The 24,836-nt window shown below is 36.0% G+C and overlaps 1 protein-coding gene across 1 annotated transcript in view; it reads right to left on the bottom strand.

Moving 5' to 3' along the window:
* Positions 1 to 24,053: 24,053 nt before the first annotated feature.
* LOC149846946 (uncharacterized) overlaps positions 24,054 to 24,836 on the bottom strand; it is a 34,815-nt gene continuing 34,032 nt past the window's right edge. The window contains exon 7 of the mRNA XM_089996680.1: positions 24,054 to 24,436. Coding sequence (XP_089852806.1) covers positions 24,329 to 24,436 — 108 coding nt within the window. The 3' untranslated portion in view covers positions 24,054 to 24,328. The remainder of the gene's footprint in view (positions 24,437 to 24,836) is intronic.

The raw sequence follows: 24,836 nt of genomic DNA, 5'->3' as shown, positions 1-24,836 counted from the left end.
TGGTGGAGTCACATTAAGGCTAGGGCACGTGCCCACCATGACCAGAAAATCCCCCTAAAATGGGGGTTATGTCAGGGTGGCCAGTGCCCACCCTAACATGACTGCCCACCCAATAGATGATCAAGCCACGTTGAGAACCACCTGAACTGATCTCTTTTTCATGCCAGAATAATGAGTGAGAGAATCTTTTCAAAAAAAAAAAAATCAACGAAAGAGGAAGAAGAGGGGAAGGAGATGATCATACTCGCTTAGTTTTGAAGATTGGGGATTGGAAAGTCAATAGAAAGTTTGATGATAATACATAAATGACACTCTTTTCTAAAAGGAGAAATAGGCAAGCAAACCATTTTGTGGTTCATACTTCCATATCAAGGTCATAATTGGGGAGGCCAATTGATGAAATTGACCTTGTTTCGATGGCCTCAATGGGTCAGACCTAGACTGGATGTTAATAGATTTGGACCATGACATGACTGCCTTCAAGTGAGACATTAGGCAAGCAAGTGAATTGGTTTAAATTAGATATGCAATTTGAATTTGACACACTATTTTAGGATTTTGGGCTTATAATAAGATCCAAATATAGATTTGGTTCACATTTGGGCTTATATCGTAACACTCCAAAATTTCAAACCTATGAAATTTTGGAAAAATTCAAAAATATTGTAGTTAATCATTTTTCAAAGTTAAAATGATAATTCAACAAAATAGTAGTTTGAAAAGACCAAGTTAGCGAACCCGAGGCAGGTTACAAGCAGAATTTCTAGTAAATGAATTAGGTCACCAAATTTTTAGATTTAGGCACATATTTTTACATAATCATTCAAAACCATAAAGATTTAAACTGTATATTTAAATGCAAATAGTTTTATATAAAATGTCAAAATGTGCTCAAGAGTGAACAATAGAGAGAATGGATTCTTGATATCGTCACATCATTGTCTGAAACAATAGTCTACTAGTCACCTGGATCCTATAAAAAGGGTGAGACTCATGAAAGTCTGTTAGATACAACGATGTTACGCAATTGTACAAAACTAGTACAAGTATTAATCATGGTTCAAATTAAAGTATCACATGCAACCAAAATATTTACAAATTTGTATAAGCATGATATCATTTCTATTTCGAATAAAAAGTGTGTGTATCATGTCTTTGTTATGATATTTACTTACTTGTGGGTACTCACAAGATGAGACTATTCGGAGGTTTATTATTTTAGGTAAATTGATAACCCGAATGACTATCTGAGTTTGATCCAAAGAAAATAATATAACAACCGAGAGAGATATCCCCAGAGGCTGAAATAAACAAGAATGCATCTTAACTTCTGCATAAGTTGCAGAATCTACCTTCTAGGATAATAATTAGTAGCCCTGTCTCTTAACTCTGATGATTGAGGATACCAAGTCATTGTCACTCATGAAGTATAGTTGTTAACAATTTATCCATCAGAGTTTGTACCTCTTATCTTCTTTAGATAAGCATTATGGGTGAATGAGTTATTGGATCCTCTATTATTAAATGAGTTTACTATTTTTTGTATGTCTCGCTTGGGTAGGCATTATCTACCTATTCTGGGTAGGTTCTAAAGTTAGTTATTTATTATAACATATTCATTATGCTTTGGTCTTGAAATCAAAAGGGCATCTTGCCTGTGAAGGCGATCCCTAAATTTTGCATGTGATATTCCTAAAGGATGGTGCAGTGCTGCACTACAAGGTTTGCCATAAACCTTGACTCATTCATCAGTGTACAAGCATGTCTCACATGTCTTATAGTACACAGAGATGATAACTCGATTTTTTGAAAAGATTAATGCTTTTGTTTTTTAAAACCCATGTGGATAATCTAGGATATTATTGTTTATCAAAATGATATCCCGATCTTCAAGTTGAGGTAGATCTAGGTTATTCTTAGACGCATATCGAGAACTTACGATACATGCGACAGGGGCCCACATAATTGAAGTTCCACATTTTGCTCATTCAAAAATAGATTGGTTGCATATTTTTGAAATGTATCGAACTTGTTCCTTTTTTGAACAATCTTTTAATAATCGAACCACTCACGGTTAAAGTTTTGTGATGTTCGATAATTGAAAATGTCTGATGCATGCGAGTATAAAGTCTCACACAATTGCTTTTTGAAAAGAATATTAAAGCATGCATACACATTAAATTATGCATACGTAAGTAAATTACACATAATTTAATAAAGTAAGCGTATGCAAAACTATGTACATAAATAAATGCACAAGTAACTTAAAGAAAGCAAGAGTATATGAAACTACGTACTCAAATAAATCCTATGTATCATAAATAAATGTGTGCATAATTTAAGTAAAAAAAGTATACACAAAACTGCATAAATAAATAAATGCACAAGTAACTTACATAAAGCAGGAGTACGTGAAACCACGTACTGAAATAAATTGTACTTATATATGTATACACATATAACAAACATATATACTAGAATTGCACAACCATGATCATTGTGGGTATTTTTCCTACGTTGAAAAAAGTACAATCTTTCAACGAGTTTGAGCAAAAGTGGTAGCTTGTTTGTGCCTTGAAGGTACAAGAACTCGTGGATGCGCAAGTTCGAGGCGCTCAAGTTGTTTTTGCGAAACTACAACAAGAGCGATGGCTAAAACATGTTTTGGGTAGAGGTGGCGTCTACGACATCGCTGGGGTTGAACCTGGGCTGATTTCAAGTTGATCGGACTTAGCTGGCTCAGTTTGAAACGAACCAAGTTAGTTCAGTTTGAAGTGAACCGAGCTAGGCTCAACTTGGTCAGAAGGGGGCTTAACTGAGCCAACCAAGTGAAGACGCAAGAGGATTGCATGGCTTGACTAGGGCTCCTCCGAGCCGAGATCAAAATCCAAGAGAGAGTCAGAGTGTAGCTCGGCTAAATCTCAACCAAGCCGGGTTCAGTTGAGCTTGAGCCGAGCTCTACAAACCCTAGAAAAGGGATCGGCTTGGCTGAAACTCAACAGAAAACGGCTTGGTTGGGTTCGAGCCGAGCCCCTAAAATGTGAGAGGGGGCTTGGCTTGGCTGGGGCTCAACCGAGCCGGGATCGAGCCGAGCCGCACGCTAAGGGAGGGGGGAAAAGCCACCGTGCTGGGATGGCCTGGTGGCTCGACTAAGATGAGCCCCTTTCATCCCCACCCAAGACCGGCTCGGGGAGTCGAGCCCAGCCCCCTCAACCCGAGACCCGCGGGGGTGGGGGCTCCCAGCTCGTGTGAGATACGGAATAGCAGTAGCCTTGCTGCTGTTGCTGCCTTGGTTCGCCGGGATGAAACAGAAGGTGGCAGGAGGGGTGGCGGAGGGCGATAGAGGCGCCCAGAGTTGGGTGGCCTCCGGCCAGCCTTTTCGGCCGGACCATGTTAGCAGCAACAATGTTGTAGCTGCTGGTTTCCACGAAAAACCAGAGGGGACAGAGGGCGGTGTCGGCCAGCTGTGATAGTAGCAGCAACAGCTGCTGTTGTTGTTGCCGCCTCCCAGGGAAGCCGAGGGAAGAAGAAGAAGAAGAAGAAGTTATCGGCGGTGGTTGGGGGCTCTGCCGGGACACAGGAGGGAGAGCGTAGGGAGAGGGAGAGGGAGAGGGAGAGGAGTGAGCGTCAAGAGAGAGGGGTGTCGTTGATTTTTTTTTTTTTGAAAAAAACAGTGAGAAGGGGGTTTTATCATGGTAGTGGGGTATTAAAGCGGTTTGGGTTTGGGTTGGATATGGTTGAATCCAACCCCGAACCCAAAACACTTTAAAAGTGTGGGAAGTTGGGCTGTTGGATTGTGTCCAACCCAATCCATTACCCACTATATATATATATATATATATATATATATATATATATATATATATATATATATATATATATATATATATATATCACTACAAAAAAACAGTTGATTAGCGACGAAATTTAGCGACGACGTTATATCGTCGCTACTTAGCGACAGATTAACGAGAGAAATGAATCTGTCGCTATAATTGGAGAATTTTACGAAACTAGCGACAAATTATATTTCCTCGCAAAATCCGTCGCTACTTAGCGACGGATTGTGCGAGAGAATATTTTGTCGCAATAAATACGGCAGTTCGCGACAGAATTGCGACGGCTAAAATTCCGTCGCAAAATAGCGACGGCCTAGGCGACGGAATATTTTCTGTCGCCTTTTTCGTTTTTTGAATTACGATGGCTTAGCGACGGAATTAATCTGTCGCTAAGCCGTCGCGAAATGTCGCATTACAATCCCAGTCCTCTTTTTCCTTTCTTCTTTCGCTGCTCCCGCCCGCTGCCCTCTCCCTCCTGCCGCCCTCTTCCTTCGGTCGCCCTATCCATCCCGTCGACCTCTCTGCCGGCCCCCATCGTTCGCCAGAAGTCGATCTCCGTCAACCTTCCGCCGCCGCCGCCCAGAGCAATCGCAGGTATTTCCAGGCCCCACTGTTAAATGGATTGGGGGTCGACCCCCTGCGTTTTCCAGCAGGGGGTCGACTCCGCCAGGCGGTCGACCCCGGTAGGGGGTCAACCCCTTGTCATGTCCGGCAGGGGGTCGACCCCCTGCCGTGTCCGGTCGGGGGTCAACCCCCTACCGTGTCCGGTCGGGGGTCAACCCCGGCAGGGTGTCGACCCCGGTAGGGGGTCGACCCTTTGCCGTGTCCGGCCGGGGGTCGACCCCCTGCCGTGTCCGGACGGGGGTCAACCCCGGTAGGGGGTCAACCCCTTGTCGTGTCTGGCCGGGGGTCAACCCCGGCAGGGGGTCAACCCCTTGTCATGTCCGGCAGGGGGTCGACCCCGGCAAGGAAAAGCCCTTTCCCATTGCACCCTCTCCTTCGTCGCGCTCAAGTTCAACCCTCACACCTCTCCATCCGCAGCCTCTTGAGCCTCTCCCATGTCCGTCGGAGCCTCATCGGAGTCACCTACATGTGCCTTCAATCGCCAGAGCCACCTCAACTCATCTTCCATTAGAGCTGAGCCCCGTTGAATGCTCAGATGGGCCCCTCCACACCTCATTTTCCAAACGGCGCTGCCCATTAGGTCTGATAATAAAAATATAATTAAAAAAAGTAAAGTTCTAATGTTAAGTGCATTTTCAGCATCAAGAAAGTTTGATTTCACATTTAGAAAAACAAATTTTCCATTTTTGAGAAGTGTCATTATAAGGTTTTATAAGCATAAAAAAAGTTGTTTGAAACAAGCTTCTTACCTTCCTCATGGCAATTTCTGCCATCCCTAGTATTCATCGGTTCTTTGTAAAGGTTTTTTTCTCCATTACAATGGGGAGGTCATCCGAATGACTTCTAACTAGTTCAAGTCATGAGCAGTGATGTGTTGTTAATGGATAGAACCTAGAAGTAACCAGTGTGGTGAAACTCGAGCAGTACTATAGTTAGGTGTGAGCATCAGAGGTGGATGAGATAGGAGATTTGGTTCCTATGCTAGGCTAGAGGTATTAGGTCTAGTGCAGATAATTCAATAGTGTAGTTATGTCTAGATCTCATACTTCATATACTGGAATACTGGTGGGGTAGACCCCAATTTATAACTTTTCTAGCAAATTTAGTCACAATTCCTACAAATATGATATTCGTGGATCCATATCCGCCCAAGGATGAGTTGGCAGGATCCTATTGTCCTAAGTTTGAAAGGGTTTTTTTTATGGTGACTTCATTTTAAAACATCATTTTTTTGTGCAGATTTCTCAACGGAACTCACTTGTGCCCCGCCACCCGTGGTAAGTAAGTGACAAAAACAATGCAAATTGGGTAAATACCCGTGGTGAGTAAGTGATGCAAGCGCATCACATGTTATTTAATTTATTGAATGTAACACTTTATTATTCACACACTCACTTAGTTGTTGATATCTAGGACTGCTTTGTTGGAGTTCGGAGATCATGCTGAGCATGATTTTAATGTATGAATATGGAAGTGTTCTTATTTCTGGAGTACGGAGTCCATGCTAGGCATGGTAGTAGTTAGTGGGATATTGAAGTGTGTTTGCTGCAGGTACATGTTTGACATTTGTTTGATATGAATTATTTTGATGTATTGCAATGTTTGATGTGATTGTATCCATGCTTACATGTAGTTACTTTCAATTTGATTATATCTTCCATGTGAAATTGTATACTGAAAGCATGCTTCAAATGAATGTATCGTGTCATGAATAGTTTGCACATGAAAATATTAAGTTATCAATGCATGCATCATAATTCTTGTGATTGTATGACATCATATATTGCATGATAAATTTGATATTTTCTTCATCATAGCATTCTGATGGTTATCTTTTAACTGGTTAGGATACTATTCGTAACATCATACGACAAAATGACTGCAAACCGTGATCGGATGTACCGTAGGATAGTGAACAATGAGTTATCGCATGAATATATGGATGGTGTTGACAGTTTTATTGAATTTGCAACGGCAAGTGTCAGTACAATAGATCTCACAGGTCGGATTAGGTGTCCCTGCAAGATTTGTAAGAATAATCGATTTGTAGAACCTCATGGCGTTAGACATCACCTATACATGAAGGATTTTGTGAGTGATTATCAGAACTGGACGTTTCATGGAGAAGAATTTAGAAACGATTTTGATGCACGGGTGAATGTGGTGCACGATAATCCATATACGAATTTGATATTTGATGCCGCAGGAACAGAACTGGGTTCTGCTATGAGTTCTAGTGATGTAAGAACTGTCGTAGATGAAGAATCACCAAACGATGCAGCTAGTATGATTTACTTAGAGATGCTGATGAGCCACTTTGGAACGGTTGTGAGAGTCACACTATCTTGTCTGCAGTTCTTCAACTAATGAATTTGAAGTTCGAGTATAATTTGAGTCAATCATGTTTTGACCGTTTGTGCATGATTGTGAAGAGTATGTTGCCCAAAGATGAGAAATTGCCACAAAATTTCTATCGTGCGAAAGTTATGGTCAACGCTCTAGGTATGGGTTACAAAAAGATTGATGCTTGTCCAAATCACTGCATGTATTTCAAGAAGTAGGAAAACAACATATCATGCCCGTCATGTGGGCATCCTTGGTTCAAGCCAAAGACATATCATGCCCAATCAGATGATGTCTATGACTTCACTTATGGTCACGATGTTGCGCATGATATGCATGTCATATCTCCATTGGCCGATGAAACATTCATAGAGGAATGTGATCCAAATGATGTACCAAGTGGATAGGCAAAAAATGAAGAAGAAGAAGAAGAAAGTCAAACTAGTGACAAGGAAGAATTCTCAAGCTAGTGAGCAAAATCTTATACTACAAACCTTTATTTAAATGCATTGCAGTACTTGATGTGAGTTGTATTGCAATACTTGGTGTGAATGATTAAAAACTTTATTTGAATGTATTGTAATACTTGATACGAATGATTCGAATGCATTGTAATACTTGATGTGAATGATTTCAATTATTTGAATATATTATAATTTATGCAACGAATGATTTGAATTATTGCAATACTTGATGTGAATGATTTGAATTATTTGAATGCATTGTAATACTTGATGCGAATGATTTGAATGCATTGCAATGCTTGATGTGAATGACTTGAATGCATTGTAATACTTGATGTGAATTATTTGAATGTATTGTATGACATATGTTATTTGTTAGAATATGGTTCGTGGAGGTTATAGTGGTCGCTCATCCAGTAGTAGCCAGGCTCAACCTTCATCTTCACGGGCTCCTGTGATAGGTATATCATATAACTAATTGGATTCTTGATTAGTTCAAATGCGCATTCTGAGAATTTCTAATGTATTTTTTTACAGATGATGTTGCGCTTGTACACGACCCACCTACACCAGTTGATCACACAAGTCAACAGCCAACACAGGAAACAGGGTCTTCTCAGGCTGGCACAAGAAGACTCATTCGAATAGTGTATATCGATAATCGACCATAAGTATTTTGTTTTTAATTATTGCATATCTTTTAAATATTTTATATTGATATTTACTGTGTAACAATTCATGTGCAGCACGAGGTTTGAGCCACAAGAAGTAGTACGGGAGATTAGGAATTCACTTCTTCAACATCTACCAGGACCAATTGCTCAATGGAAAGAGTACCCAAAGGAGGTGTTAGACAGATTGTGGTCCTCATTCATGGTATACAGTTGTTCCTCATAGTTAATGTGTTTCATATTTAATTTATTTAAGCAATGTCTACTAACTTTCTGAAAATATTTGTAGGCTTCGAATCGCTTCGCAACTACGGTGGAAGAAAATGATGTAAGGAAGGTGTGGCAGAAGGTGGCTGCCAATCGATTTGCAGACATGCTGCACACTATGAAGACTGCAGCAAAAAAAGCATCTGGCGTAGTAGATGATCCATTACTGTGGAAGGGCCATGGTCCTATTACTATCAGGAGAGATTACTGGGATGAAATGTGCGATAAGTGGGCAGGAGATGCATTTAGAAATCGCTCTGCGAAGGCTGCACAAAATCGATCGAAGATGTCCGAAGCCTATCTACACACAGGTGGATCTTGGACATTTGGGAGCCACCTGAAAAAAATGGTAACTCATTAATATATAATATTAATTTTATAAGTATTGTTGCAAACTTGTGTACTAAATCTTTTGTTATTTAACTTCGCAGGAAACAGAAAAAGGAGACAGTGTACCATATAAGGATGTGTTTGTTGAAACACATAAACGGAAGACCACGGGAGTCTTCGTATCAGAGAAGGCGAGAACGACAACGGTATGTATTAATTCTATTAATAATCATTGCAATATATATGCAAGTTATCATAATGTTATCATTAGTTATTAATGAATACTTTAAACATTATTTTGTAGGAGGCATATGAGCAACAAATGGTAGAGCGATATGGCGATGACGCTACTCAGCATCCATCATTTGATCTTACAGCATGGGTGACTGCAGCAGGTGAACCCAAAAAAGGTCGCGTGTTCGGGTTTGGGAGTAATATGAACACTTCACCAGTTATTGGTTCTTCCAGTTATGGCTCACCGACTTCTTGCGCCGACATAAGCTCCAAGCAGCCGACTATTCTTTCCGGTGATGATGTACGCCAGATCGTTAATGAATCACTGAATAACTACTTCCAATAAACCGTCGCCCCCTTTCTCCAAAATGAGATCAAGGTCGCTGTTCTGGAAAGGGGATCTTCGATTTCAGGTCCCTCTCAGGTATAATAACATATTCAGTTTTTTGTCTGCCTTAGAACACATATGAGCATAATCGAATCACATATATAACTTTTTGCCTGCCTAAGAACACATGAGCATGTTATAATCACATATTCAGTTTTTTGATTGCGTTAGAGCACATATGAGCATGCTATAATAACATATAGAGTTTTTTTATTGCCTTAGAGCACATATGAGCATGCTATAATCACATATAAAGTTTTTTTGCCTGCCTAAGAACACATATGAGCATGATAGAATCACATATAAAGTTTTTTTGACTGGATTAGAACACATATGAGCATGCTATAATCACATATTCAGTTTTTTGACTGCCTAAGAACACATATGAGCATATTATAATCATATATTCAGTTTTTTGACTGCCTTAGCACACATATGAGCATGCTATAATAACATATAGAGTTTTTTTATTGTGTTAGAGCACATATGAGCATGCTATAATAACATATAGAGTTTTTTTATTGCCTTAGAGCACATATGAGCATGCTATAATCACATATAAAGTTTTTTTGCCTGCCTTAGAACACATATGAGCATAATCGAATCACATATATAACTTTTTGCCTGCCTTAGAGCACATATGAGCATGATAGAATCACATATAGAGTTTTTTGTCTGCCTTAGAGCACATATGAGCATGCTATAATAACATATAGAGTTTTTTTATTGCCTTAGACCACATATGAGCATGCTATAATCACATATAAATTTTTTTGCCTGCCTTAGAGCACATATGAGCATGTTATAATCACATATTCAGTTTTTTGACTGCCTAAGAACACATGTGAGTATGATAGAATCACATATAAAGTTTTTTTGACTGCATTAGAACACATATGAGCATGCTATAATCACATATTCAGTTTTTTGACTGCCTAAGAACACATATGAGCATGTTATAATCACATATTCAGTTTTTTGACTGCCTTAGCACACATATGAGCATGATAGAATCACATATAGAGTTTTTTTATTGCCTTAGAGCACATATGAGCATGCTATAATAACATATAAAGTTTTTTTATTGCCTTAGACCACATATGAGCATGCTATATTCACATATAAAGTTTTTTTGCCTGCCTTAGAACACATATGAGCATAATCGAATCACATATATAACTTTTTGCCTGCCTTAGAGCACATATGAGCATGATAGAATCACATATAGAGTTTTTTGCCTGCCTTAGAGCACATATGAGCATGCTATAATAACATATAGAGTTTTTTTATTGCCTTAGACCATATATGAGCATGCTATAATCACATATAATTTTTTTTGCCTGCCTTAGAGCACATATGAGCATGTTATAATCACATATTCAGTTTTTTGACTGCCTAAGAACACATATGAGCATGATAGAATCACATATAAAGTTTTTTTGACTGCATTAGAACACATATGAGCATGCTATAATCACATATTCAGTTTTTTGACTGCCTAAGAACACATATGAGCATGTTATAATCACATATTCAGTTTTTTGACTGCCTTAGCACACATATGAGTATGATAGAATCACATATAGAGTTTTTTATTGCCTTAGAGCACATATGAGCATGCTATAATAACATATAAAGTTTTTTATTGCCTTAGACCACATATGAACATGCTATAATCACATATAAATTTTTTTGCCTGCCTTAGAACACATATGAGCATGTTATAATCACATATTCAGTTTTTTGACTGCCTAAGAACACATATGAGCATGATAGAATCACATATAAAGTTTTTTTGACTGCATTAGAACACATATGAGCATGCTATAATCACATATTCAGTTTTTTGACTGCCTAAGAACACATATGAGCATGTTATAATCACATATTCAGTTTTTTGACTACCTTAGCACACATATGAGCATGATAGAATCACATATAGAGTTTTTTTATTGCCTTAGAGCACATATGAGCATGCTATAATAACATATAGAGTTTTTTTATTGCCTTAGAGCACATATGAGCATGCTATAATCACATATAAAGTTTTTTTACCTGCCTTAGAGCACATATGAGCATGCTATAATCACATATTCAGTTTTTTGACTGCCTAAGAACACATATGAGCATGTTATAATCACATATTCAGTTTTTTGACTACCTTAAAAGACATATGAGCATGCACAAATCACATATAGAGTTTTTTTACTGCCTTATAACATATATCATTTATGATAGAATCACATATAATTTTTTTTGCTTTGCCTGCCTTAGAGTACATATGAGCATGCTATAATCACATATTCAATTTTTTGACTGCCTTAACACACATACGAGCATGATCGAATCACATATATAGTTTTTTGCCTGCCTTAAAGCACATCTGAGCATGGTAGAATCACATATAGAGTTTTTCTAGCTGCCTTAGAACACATATGAATATGCTATAATCAAATATTCAATTTTTTGATTGTCTTAGCACACATATGAGCATGATAGAATTATATATATATATATATATAACTTTTTGTCTGCCTTAGAGCACATATGAGCATGATAGAATCACATATAGAGTTTTTTTATTGCCTTAGATCACACATGAGCACATGATAGAATCACATATAATGTGTAATTTATTTCATTATATTTTGTTTATCAATACTGACTCTTCTTTTCTTGTGTAGGCTGCTAGCGATAATCAGCGTAGTGGAGCTGAAGGGACAGATAAAGACAATGAACAAGAAGACGCACAAAATCTTGGCGATGATTAGAGAACTGTGTTGAAGAAGTTCTATTTTTTTATGTTTCCTAATTGTAATTGTTGAATTGTAAATAATTAAACTTGTTAATTTTAAGGTGGAACGATTAATTGTTGTAGATTCTTGTTATATGAAATTTTTTGTGTGGTTTGTTTTTTATTTACATGAAATATAAATTGTACATGAAATATAAATTATACAGTTCTCAGTATTTAATTTTCAAATAAATTTTTTTATTTTTTTTTTGTGTTTGCGATGGATTAGTGACGGAACCATCCGTCGCTATTCATATAAATCTAGCGACGACATAGCGACAGAAGTAAATCCGTCGCCAAGCCGTGGTCGTCGTTTAGTACCGGCGGATTGGCGACGGAATATAGCGCTCGTTAGTCCGTCGCAATTAGCGACAAACCTGGCGACAGAATAATTCCATCGCCAGTTAGCGTTGAAATATTCGCGACGTAAGCATACCGTCGCCTCGTTGTCGCTAATCCGTCGCTAACATGGGTAGCGACGGATTAGCGACAGAATGTGGTCGTCGCTAATCTACTGCTTTGTTGTAGTGTATAGTGGATTTTGTTTTGGATTGGGTTGGGTTCGTTTGGATCCAACTCAATCTATTATATATATTATGTGATTTGAATTTGGATTTTAAATCCAAATCTTCTTCTCAAGTTCAAATTCAAGGCATTTGGATCATGATTGGATTGGGTTCATTTTAGATCCAATTACATGAGTTTAAAATATTTCTATAATATGATTTTTTGGGGTTGGATCTGAATGGATCCGATCCTTATGTTCATTTAAAATAAGACCCACTTTGGGGTTTATTTGGATCTTGGATCCAAATTGATATTCATATATATATATATATATATATATATATATATATATATATATATATATATATATATATATATATATATATATATATATATATATACATTTGTTTAATTGTTCTCAAGTTGGTTTCTCTATTTAGATCTGATTCTAGACCCATTTAGTTTAACAATTTCGATCACTCTTCAACCTAACTTGTTTTGAGATTGGATCCATCTAATGGATCCAAACCTAATTCTTAAGGTTTTGAGAAGTCCGGATCTCTTTCAAGATCCAACTCACAATTATTCTAAACTTGGACCGGATCCAATGAATGGATCCGAGTTCTGCTTTCAGTGTTTTACAAATTTGGATCACTCTCTGGATCCAAACTCACTTAACTAGAAGATCCAGTGGATCCTAGGCATCTCAATTGCATATTTTGAACTGGGTTTCACGAGGTCGGTCTTCATGGATCTCTCATCAAGATCCAGATCCAAATATGATTAAAAATGCATAATTGTTAAATAAATTGCTAAAAAACCCAAAATCTCATCGATAATTAAGTTTTGACGAATTACTCATAAAAATACCAGCCCTCATTATTTTCTGAAAAAATCAAAAAATTTGCAGACTTTACATATATGATCATCTTTAAATTTAGAATAGTATTGGGATTGGCATTTTAGAATTTTGTATTTGGAACCTGATCAAATCATGTCCATTTGCACTTTTCACATGTAAAAACCTTGTTTTTAGCCCTTTTCTTGTCAAAACCCTTGTAACCATGTTAAGTCTAGATCCATATTTCACTTTGTCATCTCAGATCTAGTTCAGATTTGGGTCTAGACTCAGATCTGGACTAAGGCACATGACATGGTCATCTTGCTAAAAGAACTTCATGCCGGATACATGACATGATTAGAATGAACTTTGGATCTAAGGTCAAGTCCATATCCAAAACTTGAACTGAGACTGTCATTTGGTTGGAGCAGGACGTAAAGGGTTTGGACCTATTTATTTCATAGGTTCTATCCACTTAAGTGGTCTGGTCAGATCTCGCTGTCAATATCTGACTAAAATATGCTTGACCAGTTTACTGCTTGACTTGATCACATTAGACTAAATCCAAAATGGTACAGATCCAACTGGAAGCATACATCAACATGCATGGGTTGGATCAAGGGTTTGAACCATGACGCTCCTAGCTTATGCTTGATATGCATCCTACCCGTTGGATTTGGTTTAGATTTATTCACTAGGTCCTGAAGCAACCTTAACCCGGTCAGAATATGTGACCAATAATGGCAATTCTGTCCATTGCTAAGTGGGAGGTAGGTAACATTAAATGTAGACCCTCTATCGTGAGTGACATTTTCCTTATATTTGGATAAATAAGGTGCGTTTAATTTGGTTTTCTAGTATTCAAATGGGGAAAGCTTGTTTCAATTAGCATGTCCATGGATGATGTTTGTTACTGTTTTTTTTCATAATCACATAAATGTTTAGTAATAGTTTAAGGGCTTTTTGTATTTTTTGTTTTAATTACCTTTAAGCATGAATCCATGACCATGAATATAGAATGCTTGATTTTAGTATAATATTAGGTTTTTTTTATCAATTAGCATAAATACAGAATTTATGATTTTGTTTTAGGAATTAGGGTTTTGATTTGGTTTTTATAAAGTGGCATGAATGTTCAGTTATGGTTTTGAGGTTTTATGTGTGTTTTTTTCAATTTAGCATTAAGCATGAATCCATGAATAATAAATGATTTATTTTAGGTAGAATATTAGGGGTTAATCAATTAGCATAAATGAGAGATCCATGCTTTTTATCAATTGCTAATTTTTTTTTAGCAAAATGAATCAACTATGAATTGTTTTTCAAATATGTAAATTTACATTGTCAATTGTAGAAGGTATGCTTTAGAATAACTATTTAGTTTTTTAAAACATTTTTTGTTATGTTTTATTAATAAAATTCTTTTTTTTACTGTACATTTGTGCCCACCCTAATTTAAAATCCTGGGTCCGCCCCTGTATCCAATCCACATGTTTATTAACAGAAAAAAACTTTGAATCATGTAAAGCATGTTTTCAAGAACTTCATCTCATGTAGCTAAATTTATTGACTTATGAAATTGAACATTTACGTTGAAGAAACACAATCCATGTGTAATTCCTAGCAAAGAGACTGTTATAACACATCTATAAGGTCATCTTAGTTAGATATAGTTCGCACCCATGATTTCTGGGTGGATGATGATTTTTTTTTATATGTGCTTGGTCCAATTCCATAGGTGTGTTAATCACCATTTATTTATTACAAATTATGCTTCGGATTAAATACCTTAAAAAATACCCTTACTTTATTGCAAACTTTTGGCTCAATATAGATTGTGATTTTTAGCTTCTTTAGAACCCTGTCTGGACATAATAAATCCCTTATCCAATAGTTCTCCACTAAATAAACTATAGAGATCATATCTATAGGGTTTGATTTGCAAATAATGCAATAGAACATCAAAAACTAGCTTGGTGTATACTGAAATTTAAATCTGTATTGTACTACATGTCCACATGACCCAAATTAAGGCCTTGTGTCTTGCAGTAAAATTTATCTATAAACTCATTTAAGAGGACAACTTTGAGGAATTTCATACTTGATTTCTTGAGCAACAAAGAAGAACCAGATTTGAGACTTCAATACATCTTGAATTGGACAGAATTGGTGCCACGCCATTCACGGATTTTTTGGACAGCATTGATTTTAGGGATTTAAATGGGCTTGGTTTACATTAAAAAGTAAGTTTATCACAAACCTGACCTGAATGGATCTAGGTTTTAAAACAGACATCATCCAGAAATAAGGATGGTGTTATCATTGCAAAATTTTACTTTTGCAAGTCAAACTGACTTTTGAAAAAAAAATTGAAAATAACTCGCCTCCGTTTTAAAATGCAGGATAATTCTGAATAATGAGACTCGCATGCCGGTACGAGATTCAACTATTCCTGACACCATAACAAGAGATAATTGAACCAAGGATCAATCATGTGTTTTGCTTTGCTCAACTTGTTTAAATCAGTGTTCTATTGCTAAATGCACAGAGAATCAGGCATGTGCTATGACTTTCAGAAAATGCAGTTTTAAAAACATGATGTTTGCTTGAAATATTTGGAAATATTTGGAAAATGATACTTTGAAAATCGTGAACCATATTGAGAGAACATTTTTAAAGAAAAGAAAATCGATTTCTAAAAAAAATTCAAATAACTTTGAGAAAAAATAATTTTTCTGAGATAAATTTGGAAAGTATATCAAAAGGGATGGGCACGTGGCCCTGTGAAAATCCTTTCATGATGCAATCTATCTTAGATGAATGAATGCAATTTTGAAGAAAATGTTTTCTCAAAAACTTTTGATAAAATTATTTAAAAAAAGAAGTTTATGTGCCTTATAGAATTTCAATAAAATAGATTTTCCTCATATCCCTAACTATGACCACAGATATGGATTGAATCTAATCCATTTAATTCTAAAAGGAGAAAATATTTAGAAAACTTTAAAATATACAATGATTTTTTGAAATAGTCTAAGAGTGCAGGCTGATTGTGGCTTAAAAGAAGATGATAAATCTGGATTTTGTTCGTCAACTGACTATGGCCATAAATACGAACTCAATCGACTTTATCAACTCCCTAGAAGCTAGTGCCTGTGTCATTCGTGTAGACCATACTCAGTTTGAATATGCATGAATCATCATCCATCACACATTAACATTATTGAAAAATAAAATTATATGCAATGCAATCCCATTCTAAGCAGGAAAAGTAAATTCTTATTCCAAAGTTTACATTTAATTTACACCACTAATTGAATTTAAATAAAAGAAAATAAAAAGAAAAACAATCTTGAATATCTCTACAAAACTAGAAAGCTTGTTAGTAAAAATATATCTGAAAATTACTGGATTTATTCAGATATAAGCCCTTTTCCATATTTTCCTGAGATAAATATAATAAAATATGATGTAAAATTGAAGAAATAATAAAAATAAATAACTTTGAAATTCAAAATTTAGAGAAAAATGATAAAAACACCCCTAAAAACAAGACTATGACCTTGAAATCAAGGTTTTGAGAAAAGATTTTGGTAAAACTTTGGATTTAGGGCTCAAATAGATTCAAATCAAAACCAAATCGGGTATGAAGTACCCTAAGATGATTATAAACATGATTAATCATTAAAAACATGAAACTTTTTATAAAAAAATCGAAATATCACAAAAATAGTAATTTTTGCGAGTGTTTTACTTGAATGAGGACTCTACGAGCATCCTGTTTTCATGATTTAATCAAATAATATATCAAATAAACTCAAAAAATAATAAAAATCTACATGGACACTTATGACAACCCTAAATTTAAAATAGAATCAAAATAAATATTTTTTGATATTATTTTAATATAAAAATTGAATAAAATCCTAAAATATGTAAATTTGCTCACGGGCACGTACCTGTCACAGCGTCAGACCCGAATCAGGAATCAAATAACTATAAAAATTCATAAAATTTTAGAGATAGGTACTAGACAGAAAACAGAGATATCTCTTTTTATAGATCAAAAAAATCATCTCCGAATAGGGAGATATCGCTCCGACAATATATGCTCAATTCCGACGAATATATAATGAGTTGAAATACATGCATCTGGTTTCGGGTATAGAGAAATATAGCAAATCACATTAAAAAATTATGAAATTTTAGCAGTGAACAGCAGATACACAAATGAAGATTTTCTCTTTTACAGATCATCGACCAGATCTCCATTTATGGAGATACAATCGACACAAGTTTATCTAGGGTTTAAACAATATATAACAAGCTCTGAAAAATGATTCTACTTTATGACAGAGAAAAAATAGCAAATAGATGCATAAAAATATGAAAAAATATAGTAAATAATAGACATCAAGACGAAGCCACTGCAACTTACAGATCGTCAATCAGATCTCTGACGAGATGATATCGACTCTACAAGTTGTTCTTGAATCCCTATAGCGATTTCACGGTTTAATAATCATGGTTCAGTTTCTTATTTTTTTTTTGACAGGGTTCAAGAACCTAAAATAATATGATTTTTTTTATGAAAAATCACTAACAAACCCGTGAACCAACCCTAAAAAAATCATATTTTTTTTTGACAAAAACTTAAACACAAAATAACGTGATTTTCACGTGCCCGAGATTGAAATACATGAATATTCGATAAAACATAAAAAAAACTAATCTAAATATAAAAAACAATGAAGAAAATATGTAAATAACAAAACAAAATTGCATTTGATGCTTGAATAAGTAAAATAAACTTTAATATGATAAGAAAATAAATAAAAAAATTAGAGAATGCTCTGTTGGATTTGATTTAGCCTTCGAAAAGAGAGATCTGACCCATTTAATGGGCGAATCTCATCATTTAATGAGATTTTAGCAAAACAAACATATTATAAACAATTCTAATGGATTAAAAACAGGAAAAACTCCAGGGATGATAATTAGATCATCTTCTTGGATCGTTGATCATGTGGTTTCTACGAAAAAGATGAGAAAAACATGCTTGCAATAGGTGATAATGCAAAAAATAAAATAAAACAAAGAAAAGGAGAAGAAAGTGTACCTTGGGTTGCAACTTTAATGGAGGAAGAAGAGGGTGCTGGGAGGAGAGAGAAGCAACAAGAAACAATGAGGGAGAGCAAGAATTCGTAAAGGGGTCAACCCCCCCCCCCCCTATACCCCCTTTTATAAGCTTCAGTTAGCATTAATTAGGAAAAGTCCTAATTGCTTTAAAAAAATTTAAGTTAATAAAAAAGGGGGGACGGTTTTGGTTATTTGGGTTGACTTTCAACTCTCCTAATTAGATCCTAATTAAGTTAATTTAATCCTAATTGGACTTGAACAAAATCCAAATGTGGCACCACCTATTGTGGGCCACATTTGATTTTTAAAACCTAAATTTTGAAAGCTTTAAAAACAAAGTTAAAAACCCAAGTGAAAATGAAAAATTAAAATCAATTTTGGATATTCTAAACTTCTAAACTAACTAAGACACTGGCTAACCCCAATATTTTCAAATGTGGCGCCACCCTGAGTGGGCCCCACTTGATTTTTTAAAAAACAATTTTAAAACTTAAAAATGAAAGGTTTTCAAAAGAGGTTTAGAATTTGGAATTAAAATGGAAAGTTTTTTTTTTAAACAATATAGAGTTCTGACTTGATCAAAACTCTTTCAGATGTGGTGCCAACTGAGTGGGCCCCACACCAGGGTTTTGAAAAAGTTGACATAAAGACTACAAATGGTTTTTAAAATAGGATTGAAATTACCAGGTGAAAATCAGAAATTTTGAAAATAGAGTCTTAAGCGAACTGAAATTCTAGACCAGAGTCCTAAACCAACTGAAACTCTAAAATTTAGGTTTTTGAAAGTCAAACGAAGGAGTTTTTGAAGGATTTTCTTAAAACTAGTAAAAATAAGTCAGAAAATGCAGTCTGGGTTAGAATCTTAACTCAACCAAAACTTTGAAAAAGAGACCTGAATCAACTGGAATTCTACAAAATAGACTAATTTTTGAAAAACAAGTTAAGAGAATGAAAATGGAGGTAGAAACAATAATCATGATAGAGTCCTGATTCGACTAAGACTCTGGGACAGAGTCCTGATTGGATTAAAACTCTAGATTTTTTTTATTTTTTTGAAAAACAGATGGAAGAATTCTAAAAAATTAGTAAAAATAACAACAAACAATGAGATCAGAACAAAGTTCTGATCCAACTGGGACTCTGGGGATAGAGTCCTAATTTGACTAGAACACTCAGAATTTTGAACAAACAAGAAAGTTTTAAAAACTTTTCGCAAAATAGGTGAGAGCGAGATGAAAATTGAAATCAGAATTAGAGTCCTGATCCAACTAGAACTCTGGGACAGAGTCCTAATTCGACTAAAACTCTTAAAGTTTTGGGTTTTCTGAGAAAACAAATAAGAAGGTTTTAGAAAATAGGTGAAAATAAGATAGAAATTGAAGTCAGGTTCGGAGTCCTGATACGACTAGGATTCTAAAGAAGAGTCCTAATTCGACTAGATCTCTGAGAATTTTTGGTTTTTTGAGAAGCAAATGATGAGATTTTAAAAGAACTTTTGAAAACAAGTAGAAATGAAACAAGAAAATAAAATCAGGATAGAGTCCTGATTCGATTAGGACTCTGGGACAGAGTCCTGAAATTTTAAAACTCTTTATTTTTGAGGTTCTTGAAGGAAAACAACAAGATTTTAAAAAATCTGCTCTTAAACTGATGAAAATGAGCAAAATACGAGATCAGGGTCAGAGTCCTGATCAATTGGGACTCTATGATAGAGTCCAAGAATTTTGAAACTCCGTGATAAAATTATAACAATTTTGAAATTTGGTTTTTGAAAAGATAAATGAAGAGATTTTTAAAAGATTCTCTCAAAATTGAAGTCAGGGTCAGAGTCCTGATCCAACTTGGACTCTTTGAATAGAGTTCTGGTTCAACTAAAACTCTGATTTTTTGACTTCTTTCGAAAGATTTTAGAAGATTTCTTCAGAAATAGGCAAATACAACAATGAAAGATAGAGTCCTAATCCGACTGAAACTCTGAAGAAGAGTCCTAGTTCGACTGAGACTCTAAGATTTTGGCTCTTTTGAAAGTCAGATGAGAAGGTTCTAAAAAATAAGTGAGAAACAAGAGTAAATGATAACATCGAGATAAAGTTCTAGTCCGACTGAAACTCTGGGACAGAGTCCTAGTCCAAGTGGAACTCTACAATTTTGGCTGAAATGAAAGGTTTATTCGAAAACAAGTAAAAATAAAGGTAAAAAATAGAGTCCTGATCCGACTGAAACTCTGAGGTAGAGTCCCAATCCGACTAAAACTCTAGAATTTTGATCAAAATGAAAGATTTAGCCAACTTTTGTTGAAAACAAGTGAAAATAGAGATGAAAAACAGAGTCCTGATATGATTGAAACTCTGAGAAAGAGTCCTAATCAGACTGAAACTCTGGGATTTTGACTAGAATGACAGAAATGGACAAGGGATAAGACTACCTCTGATTCAAAACAGAAATGAAATTTTGAAAAAGGCTCAAAAGGGTAAAAAGGCAGAGTCCTAATCCGACTAGGACTCTGAAATAATTGGAATTGTATAAATTTTGAAAAAGATCATTGATTTAGAAGTGACACCACCTGGATGGGTCTCATCTGAGGTTCAAAATAGATTGAAAATTGGTTTGGAATAAGTCCAGATTATTTTTCTGAAGAAATGCTTTTGAAATGAAGCTCTGGGGGTTAGCCAAATGGCAAATATCAATTTAAAACCCCAGATTTTTGAAATTACTTTTAAAGAAAAGGTTTTAAAATCGAAGCTGAATTAGATGTTTAGAAAAAACAAAGTGTTGGATCTCGAAAATGAGATGAAATGCAATGAAATGATACGAAATGATGAGAAATGATAAGAAATGATGAGATATGACATGGAATGTCATGTGAAGTGCAATCCATACCATTTTAAAAAGTGATAAAATTGATAAAAATGAACAAAATGATTCAAGAAATAGTTTTTGTCCCTATAGGGCCAAGAGTGACACTGAAAAATGGAGTTTGAACTGAGTTCTAGGGTTTCAGAGCTCAAATGAACTGACAAGACACTGGCTTAACTAAACTCCTAGACTGAACGATCGAGAAATGACATCATTTCTTAGAGAAATGGTGAGAAATGATCATTGGAGTGAAGTGAGTTACGAACAAGAACTAGGTTTGAGCTGAAACAAAAGATTAGTAATACTGAGATGAACTAAAACTGAAGCTCAAACACTAGCTCAACTGACTGGACTTAGCTCCATTTTAGCTAAAATGGATTCCTAGACTGTAAAAAATGGATTTGAACTAGAACCACGCTACTTGAACTCCTGGTGAACTCAGGTTAGACTCAAAAGAATAGGGTCGACTGGGTTTGACTGACCTAGAAATAATTGACTGAGATTCAAGTTAGAAACGAGCTCATTTCTCAGAAAATAAACCCATTTTGGCAAGAATGATTAGAAATGAACATGATCTGCTCATCGTGAACTAGAAATGACTAACATTCTAACTGTTCTGAGCTTAAGAATGAGCTTGGTCGACTCTGATTGACAAGAATCTAAGGTGACCTAGAGATAAAATGACAGAATGGGGTGAAATGACACCTAAAAGGGGACAAACCAAGGGTTAGACTCCTACACTGACCTATAGGTTGGCATCTATAGCAGGGGGTGTCTGAAAGTACACGAGAAAATTTTGGGTTATTTACAGATGGCAATGGACCAAGGCAGGGGACAGGGTCTCCACCCCCGCTCCGTCTCAAAACCTGAACCTCCATCCCCGCACGGGGATGGATTTTAACCTCCACCCCCGCCTCCATCCCCGTTTCATGTCCTCCATCCCTGGTCCAAACAGGGGCAAGGCGGGGCAGAGCCCCATTTCCCCTCGGTCTATTGTCATCCCTTAGAAGGATTGAGGATGGGGCGAGGCAGGGCAGGGCAAGGTGAGGATCGGGACGGGGCGGGGAGGGTGGGGTGGGGGAAAGCATAAGTCCATCCCCACACAGGGATGGATTTTAACCTTCATCCCCGGTCCAAACGGGGTGAGGCAGGATGGGGCCCCATTCCCCCCCCCCCCCCAAATCCACTGCCATCCCTATCCAGAAAGAGCTCCAATTTGCACCTACTTTCTTTTAGTTGAATCTGATTAAGATATTATTTTTATATTTAGTTCATCTTTCATACATCTTATCAGAACATTTTGAGTTAGTCTTATGCAGCTATTATCACAAAATTCAGAAACAATTTACGACTAACCTGCATTGGTCAAAGTACATTGTGACTCCCATGATCAAACCTGAAAGGTTACCTTAGTCTATGGAAATCTACCAGGCATTGGATCTAATAAGGCTTAACAAAAAAACCGATTAAACGACTCCGAGCAAAGATATTGTTAGAATCTGCATTCATTTTTCAGTAACTGCCGACAAGGTGAAAGCAATTGTTTCCTTGTAAAACACATTTCCAGTCTCACAGGCTCCCTTCTACCATTAGCAAAGATAAGCCCTCTACACCAATGGCCGCTTGTCTGGCAGGAGCAGTTAGTGCAAGTCACCTTGTGTTGGAACGTTGCAGGTTCAAAACCCAATGGTATATGGTTGTATAAGTGGCAGGGGCCTGCCTAACCCCAGCTTTCTCTGTCGAAAAAAAAAAGATGATCCCTTTTGGTAAATTTTCAAAAACACCTAAAGGTTGGGAGTTAATAAAAAACACACCTACGTTTTGAATTTTTTTAAAAAGGCACCTAAATTTTTGCATGGTTAATAAAAAGCAAACTTTCATCCATTTAACCTAGGTTATCATTAACCCAAGATGAGTTAAGAGAGTTAATTTACTAGTTAACCCTTCAAATACTGCATTTTTTAAAATACAATGGTAAGAGTAAAATGGTAATTTCACATCACATTTAACAGCAAACTTGGTCATTTTAACTAACCATGATATCATTTAGGCGCGTTTTTTAAAAATTCCAAAACTTAGGTGCTTTTTTTATTAATGCCCAAACTTTAGGTGCGTTTTTTGAATATTTCCCTTTTATTTTTCTAGCACTTGAGTTACAAGACATGTAGTCATGTCGATCTACTTATCCAGTAATAAAACGCAGCATTAAAGACTGATTTGTCTGGGAAAGATCTACTTACCAATCAACATAAATATACAAACTACCACCTTTAGTTGTTGGTTCATTGCTCTTTAGCTGTAGCATTACATAACTTCCAGTGTACATTGTCCCTTCAAATGAATTTCCATCTTAAACATGCCTCTTTTACCGTCCTAGATGTCATAAAAAGAGTGCAATTTATTATCTGAATTCTTAAAAAGTACACATACAAAAGGAGGAACCACAAGAACATGCTGATCCCAAACACAGCAAATTCAGCCCAAATTAATTGATCAATCACTTATTTCCTCTCCAAATGTAATATTGAATATTTTCTCTTTTGCACACATAATAATCGCATGGATAACCAAGCCCTGCAAGTAAATTACTCAAGCCAACTGCTAGCAAATTCATGTTCTGACCCATTATAAAGAACAAAATGAGTTTTGAAAAAGATGCAGTAGAGATGGCAAATACACTTTGAAGCCCTTACAGTATTAGAAAATAAATGTTATTCGAGGATATGCGGCCACAAGATATCATGACACATTTTACATGATTGAATGATATCTTGATATGGGCATCATCACTTTAAGGATGGCCAACATTGATACATCTAAGGATAACATTGTCTACAGTATTGTTTCATCAGCCATAAATGATTCAAATGCAACAGAAATCACATTATAGATGCATTTACAGATGATATCATGTGCAAGCTATGAAATGCAACTTAACATCAACCTACAGTGCTAGATCCATAGCAAGGTTGCACACCTTCGATTTTCTGAAGTTCTCAACAACTTAACACTCGAGTCAACAGACTAGGAGTTACAACAACCCAAGTGATTTCAATTGTTGAACATGTTCAGGTGGAAGTACCGGGGGAGACCAGTCAGATCCTGTCAGATCACTGTCTACATCTTCCACTACGTACTCCTGTAAAGTATTTGAAGATACTAGGCACTTAAAACTACTTGACAAGAAAAACAATAGCACTATCAATTGATCCATTCTGCTAACACACTAGAAATCAAGAAACTTTTCAACATGATTCAACATCACCACTTTACATCGAGTTGCATTCCCCGTGATTTTAAAATGACAACATTGCCCATGATTTTAAAATGACAAGAACTATGTTTTCCTAAGTTTAGGGAGATGAGTTCAGCTGTGACAAAATTTTAGGGATATTGTTTGTGCAAATGGCTGTAATCACCTTGAGAACTTAGGGGGTACCATACAATTCTTTTCTATTATTCTAGAGAGAAGGTAGCTTAACAAAGCTCAAACAAGGGGGTTGCATCAGGTAGATATATGCATGTGCGTGTGTGTATAA

The sequence above is a fragment of the Nuphar pumila genome, chromosome 2, assembly GCF_984573655.1.
Source record: "Nuphar pumila chromosome 2, dmNupPumi1.hap1.1, whole genome shotgun sequence".
NCBI classification, from domain to species: domain Eukaryota; kingdom Viridiplantae; phylum Streptophyta; class Magnoliopsida; order Nymphaeales; family Nymphaeaceae; genus Nuphar; species Nuphar pumila.
Note: the sequence above shows the minus strand (reverse complement) of the source record. Positions and strands in the feature narration are given on the sequence as shown.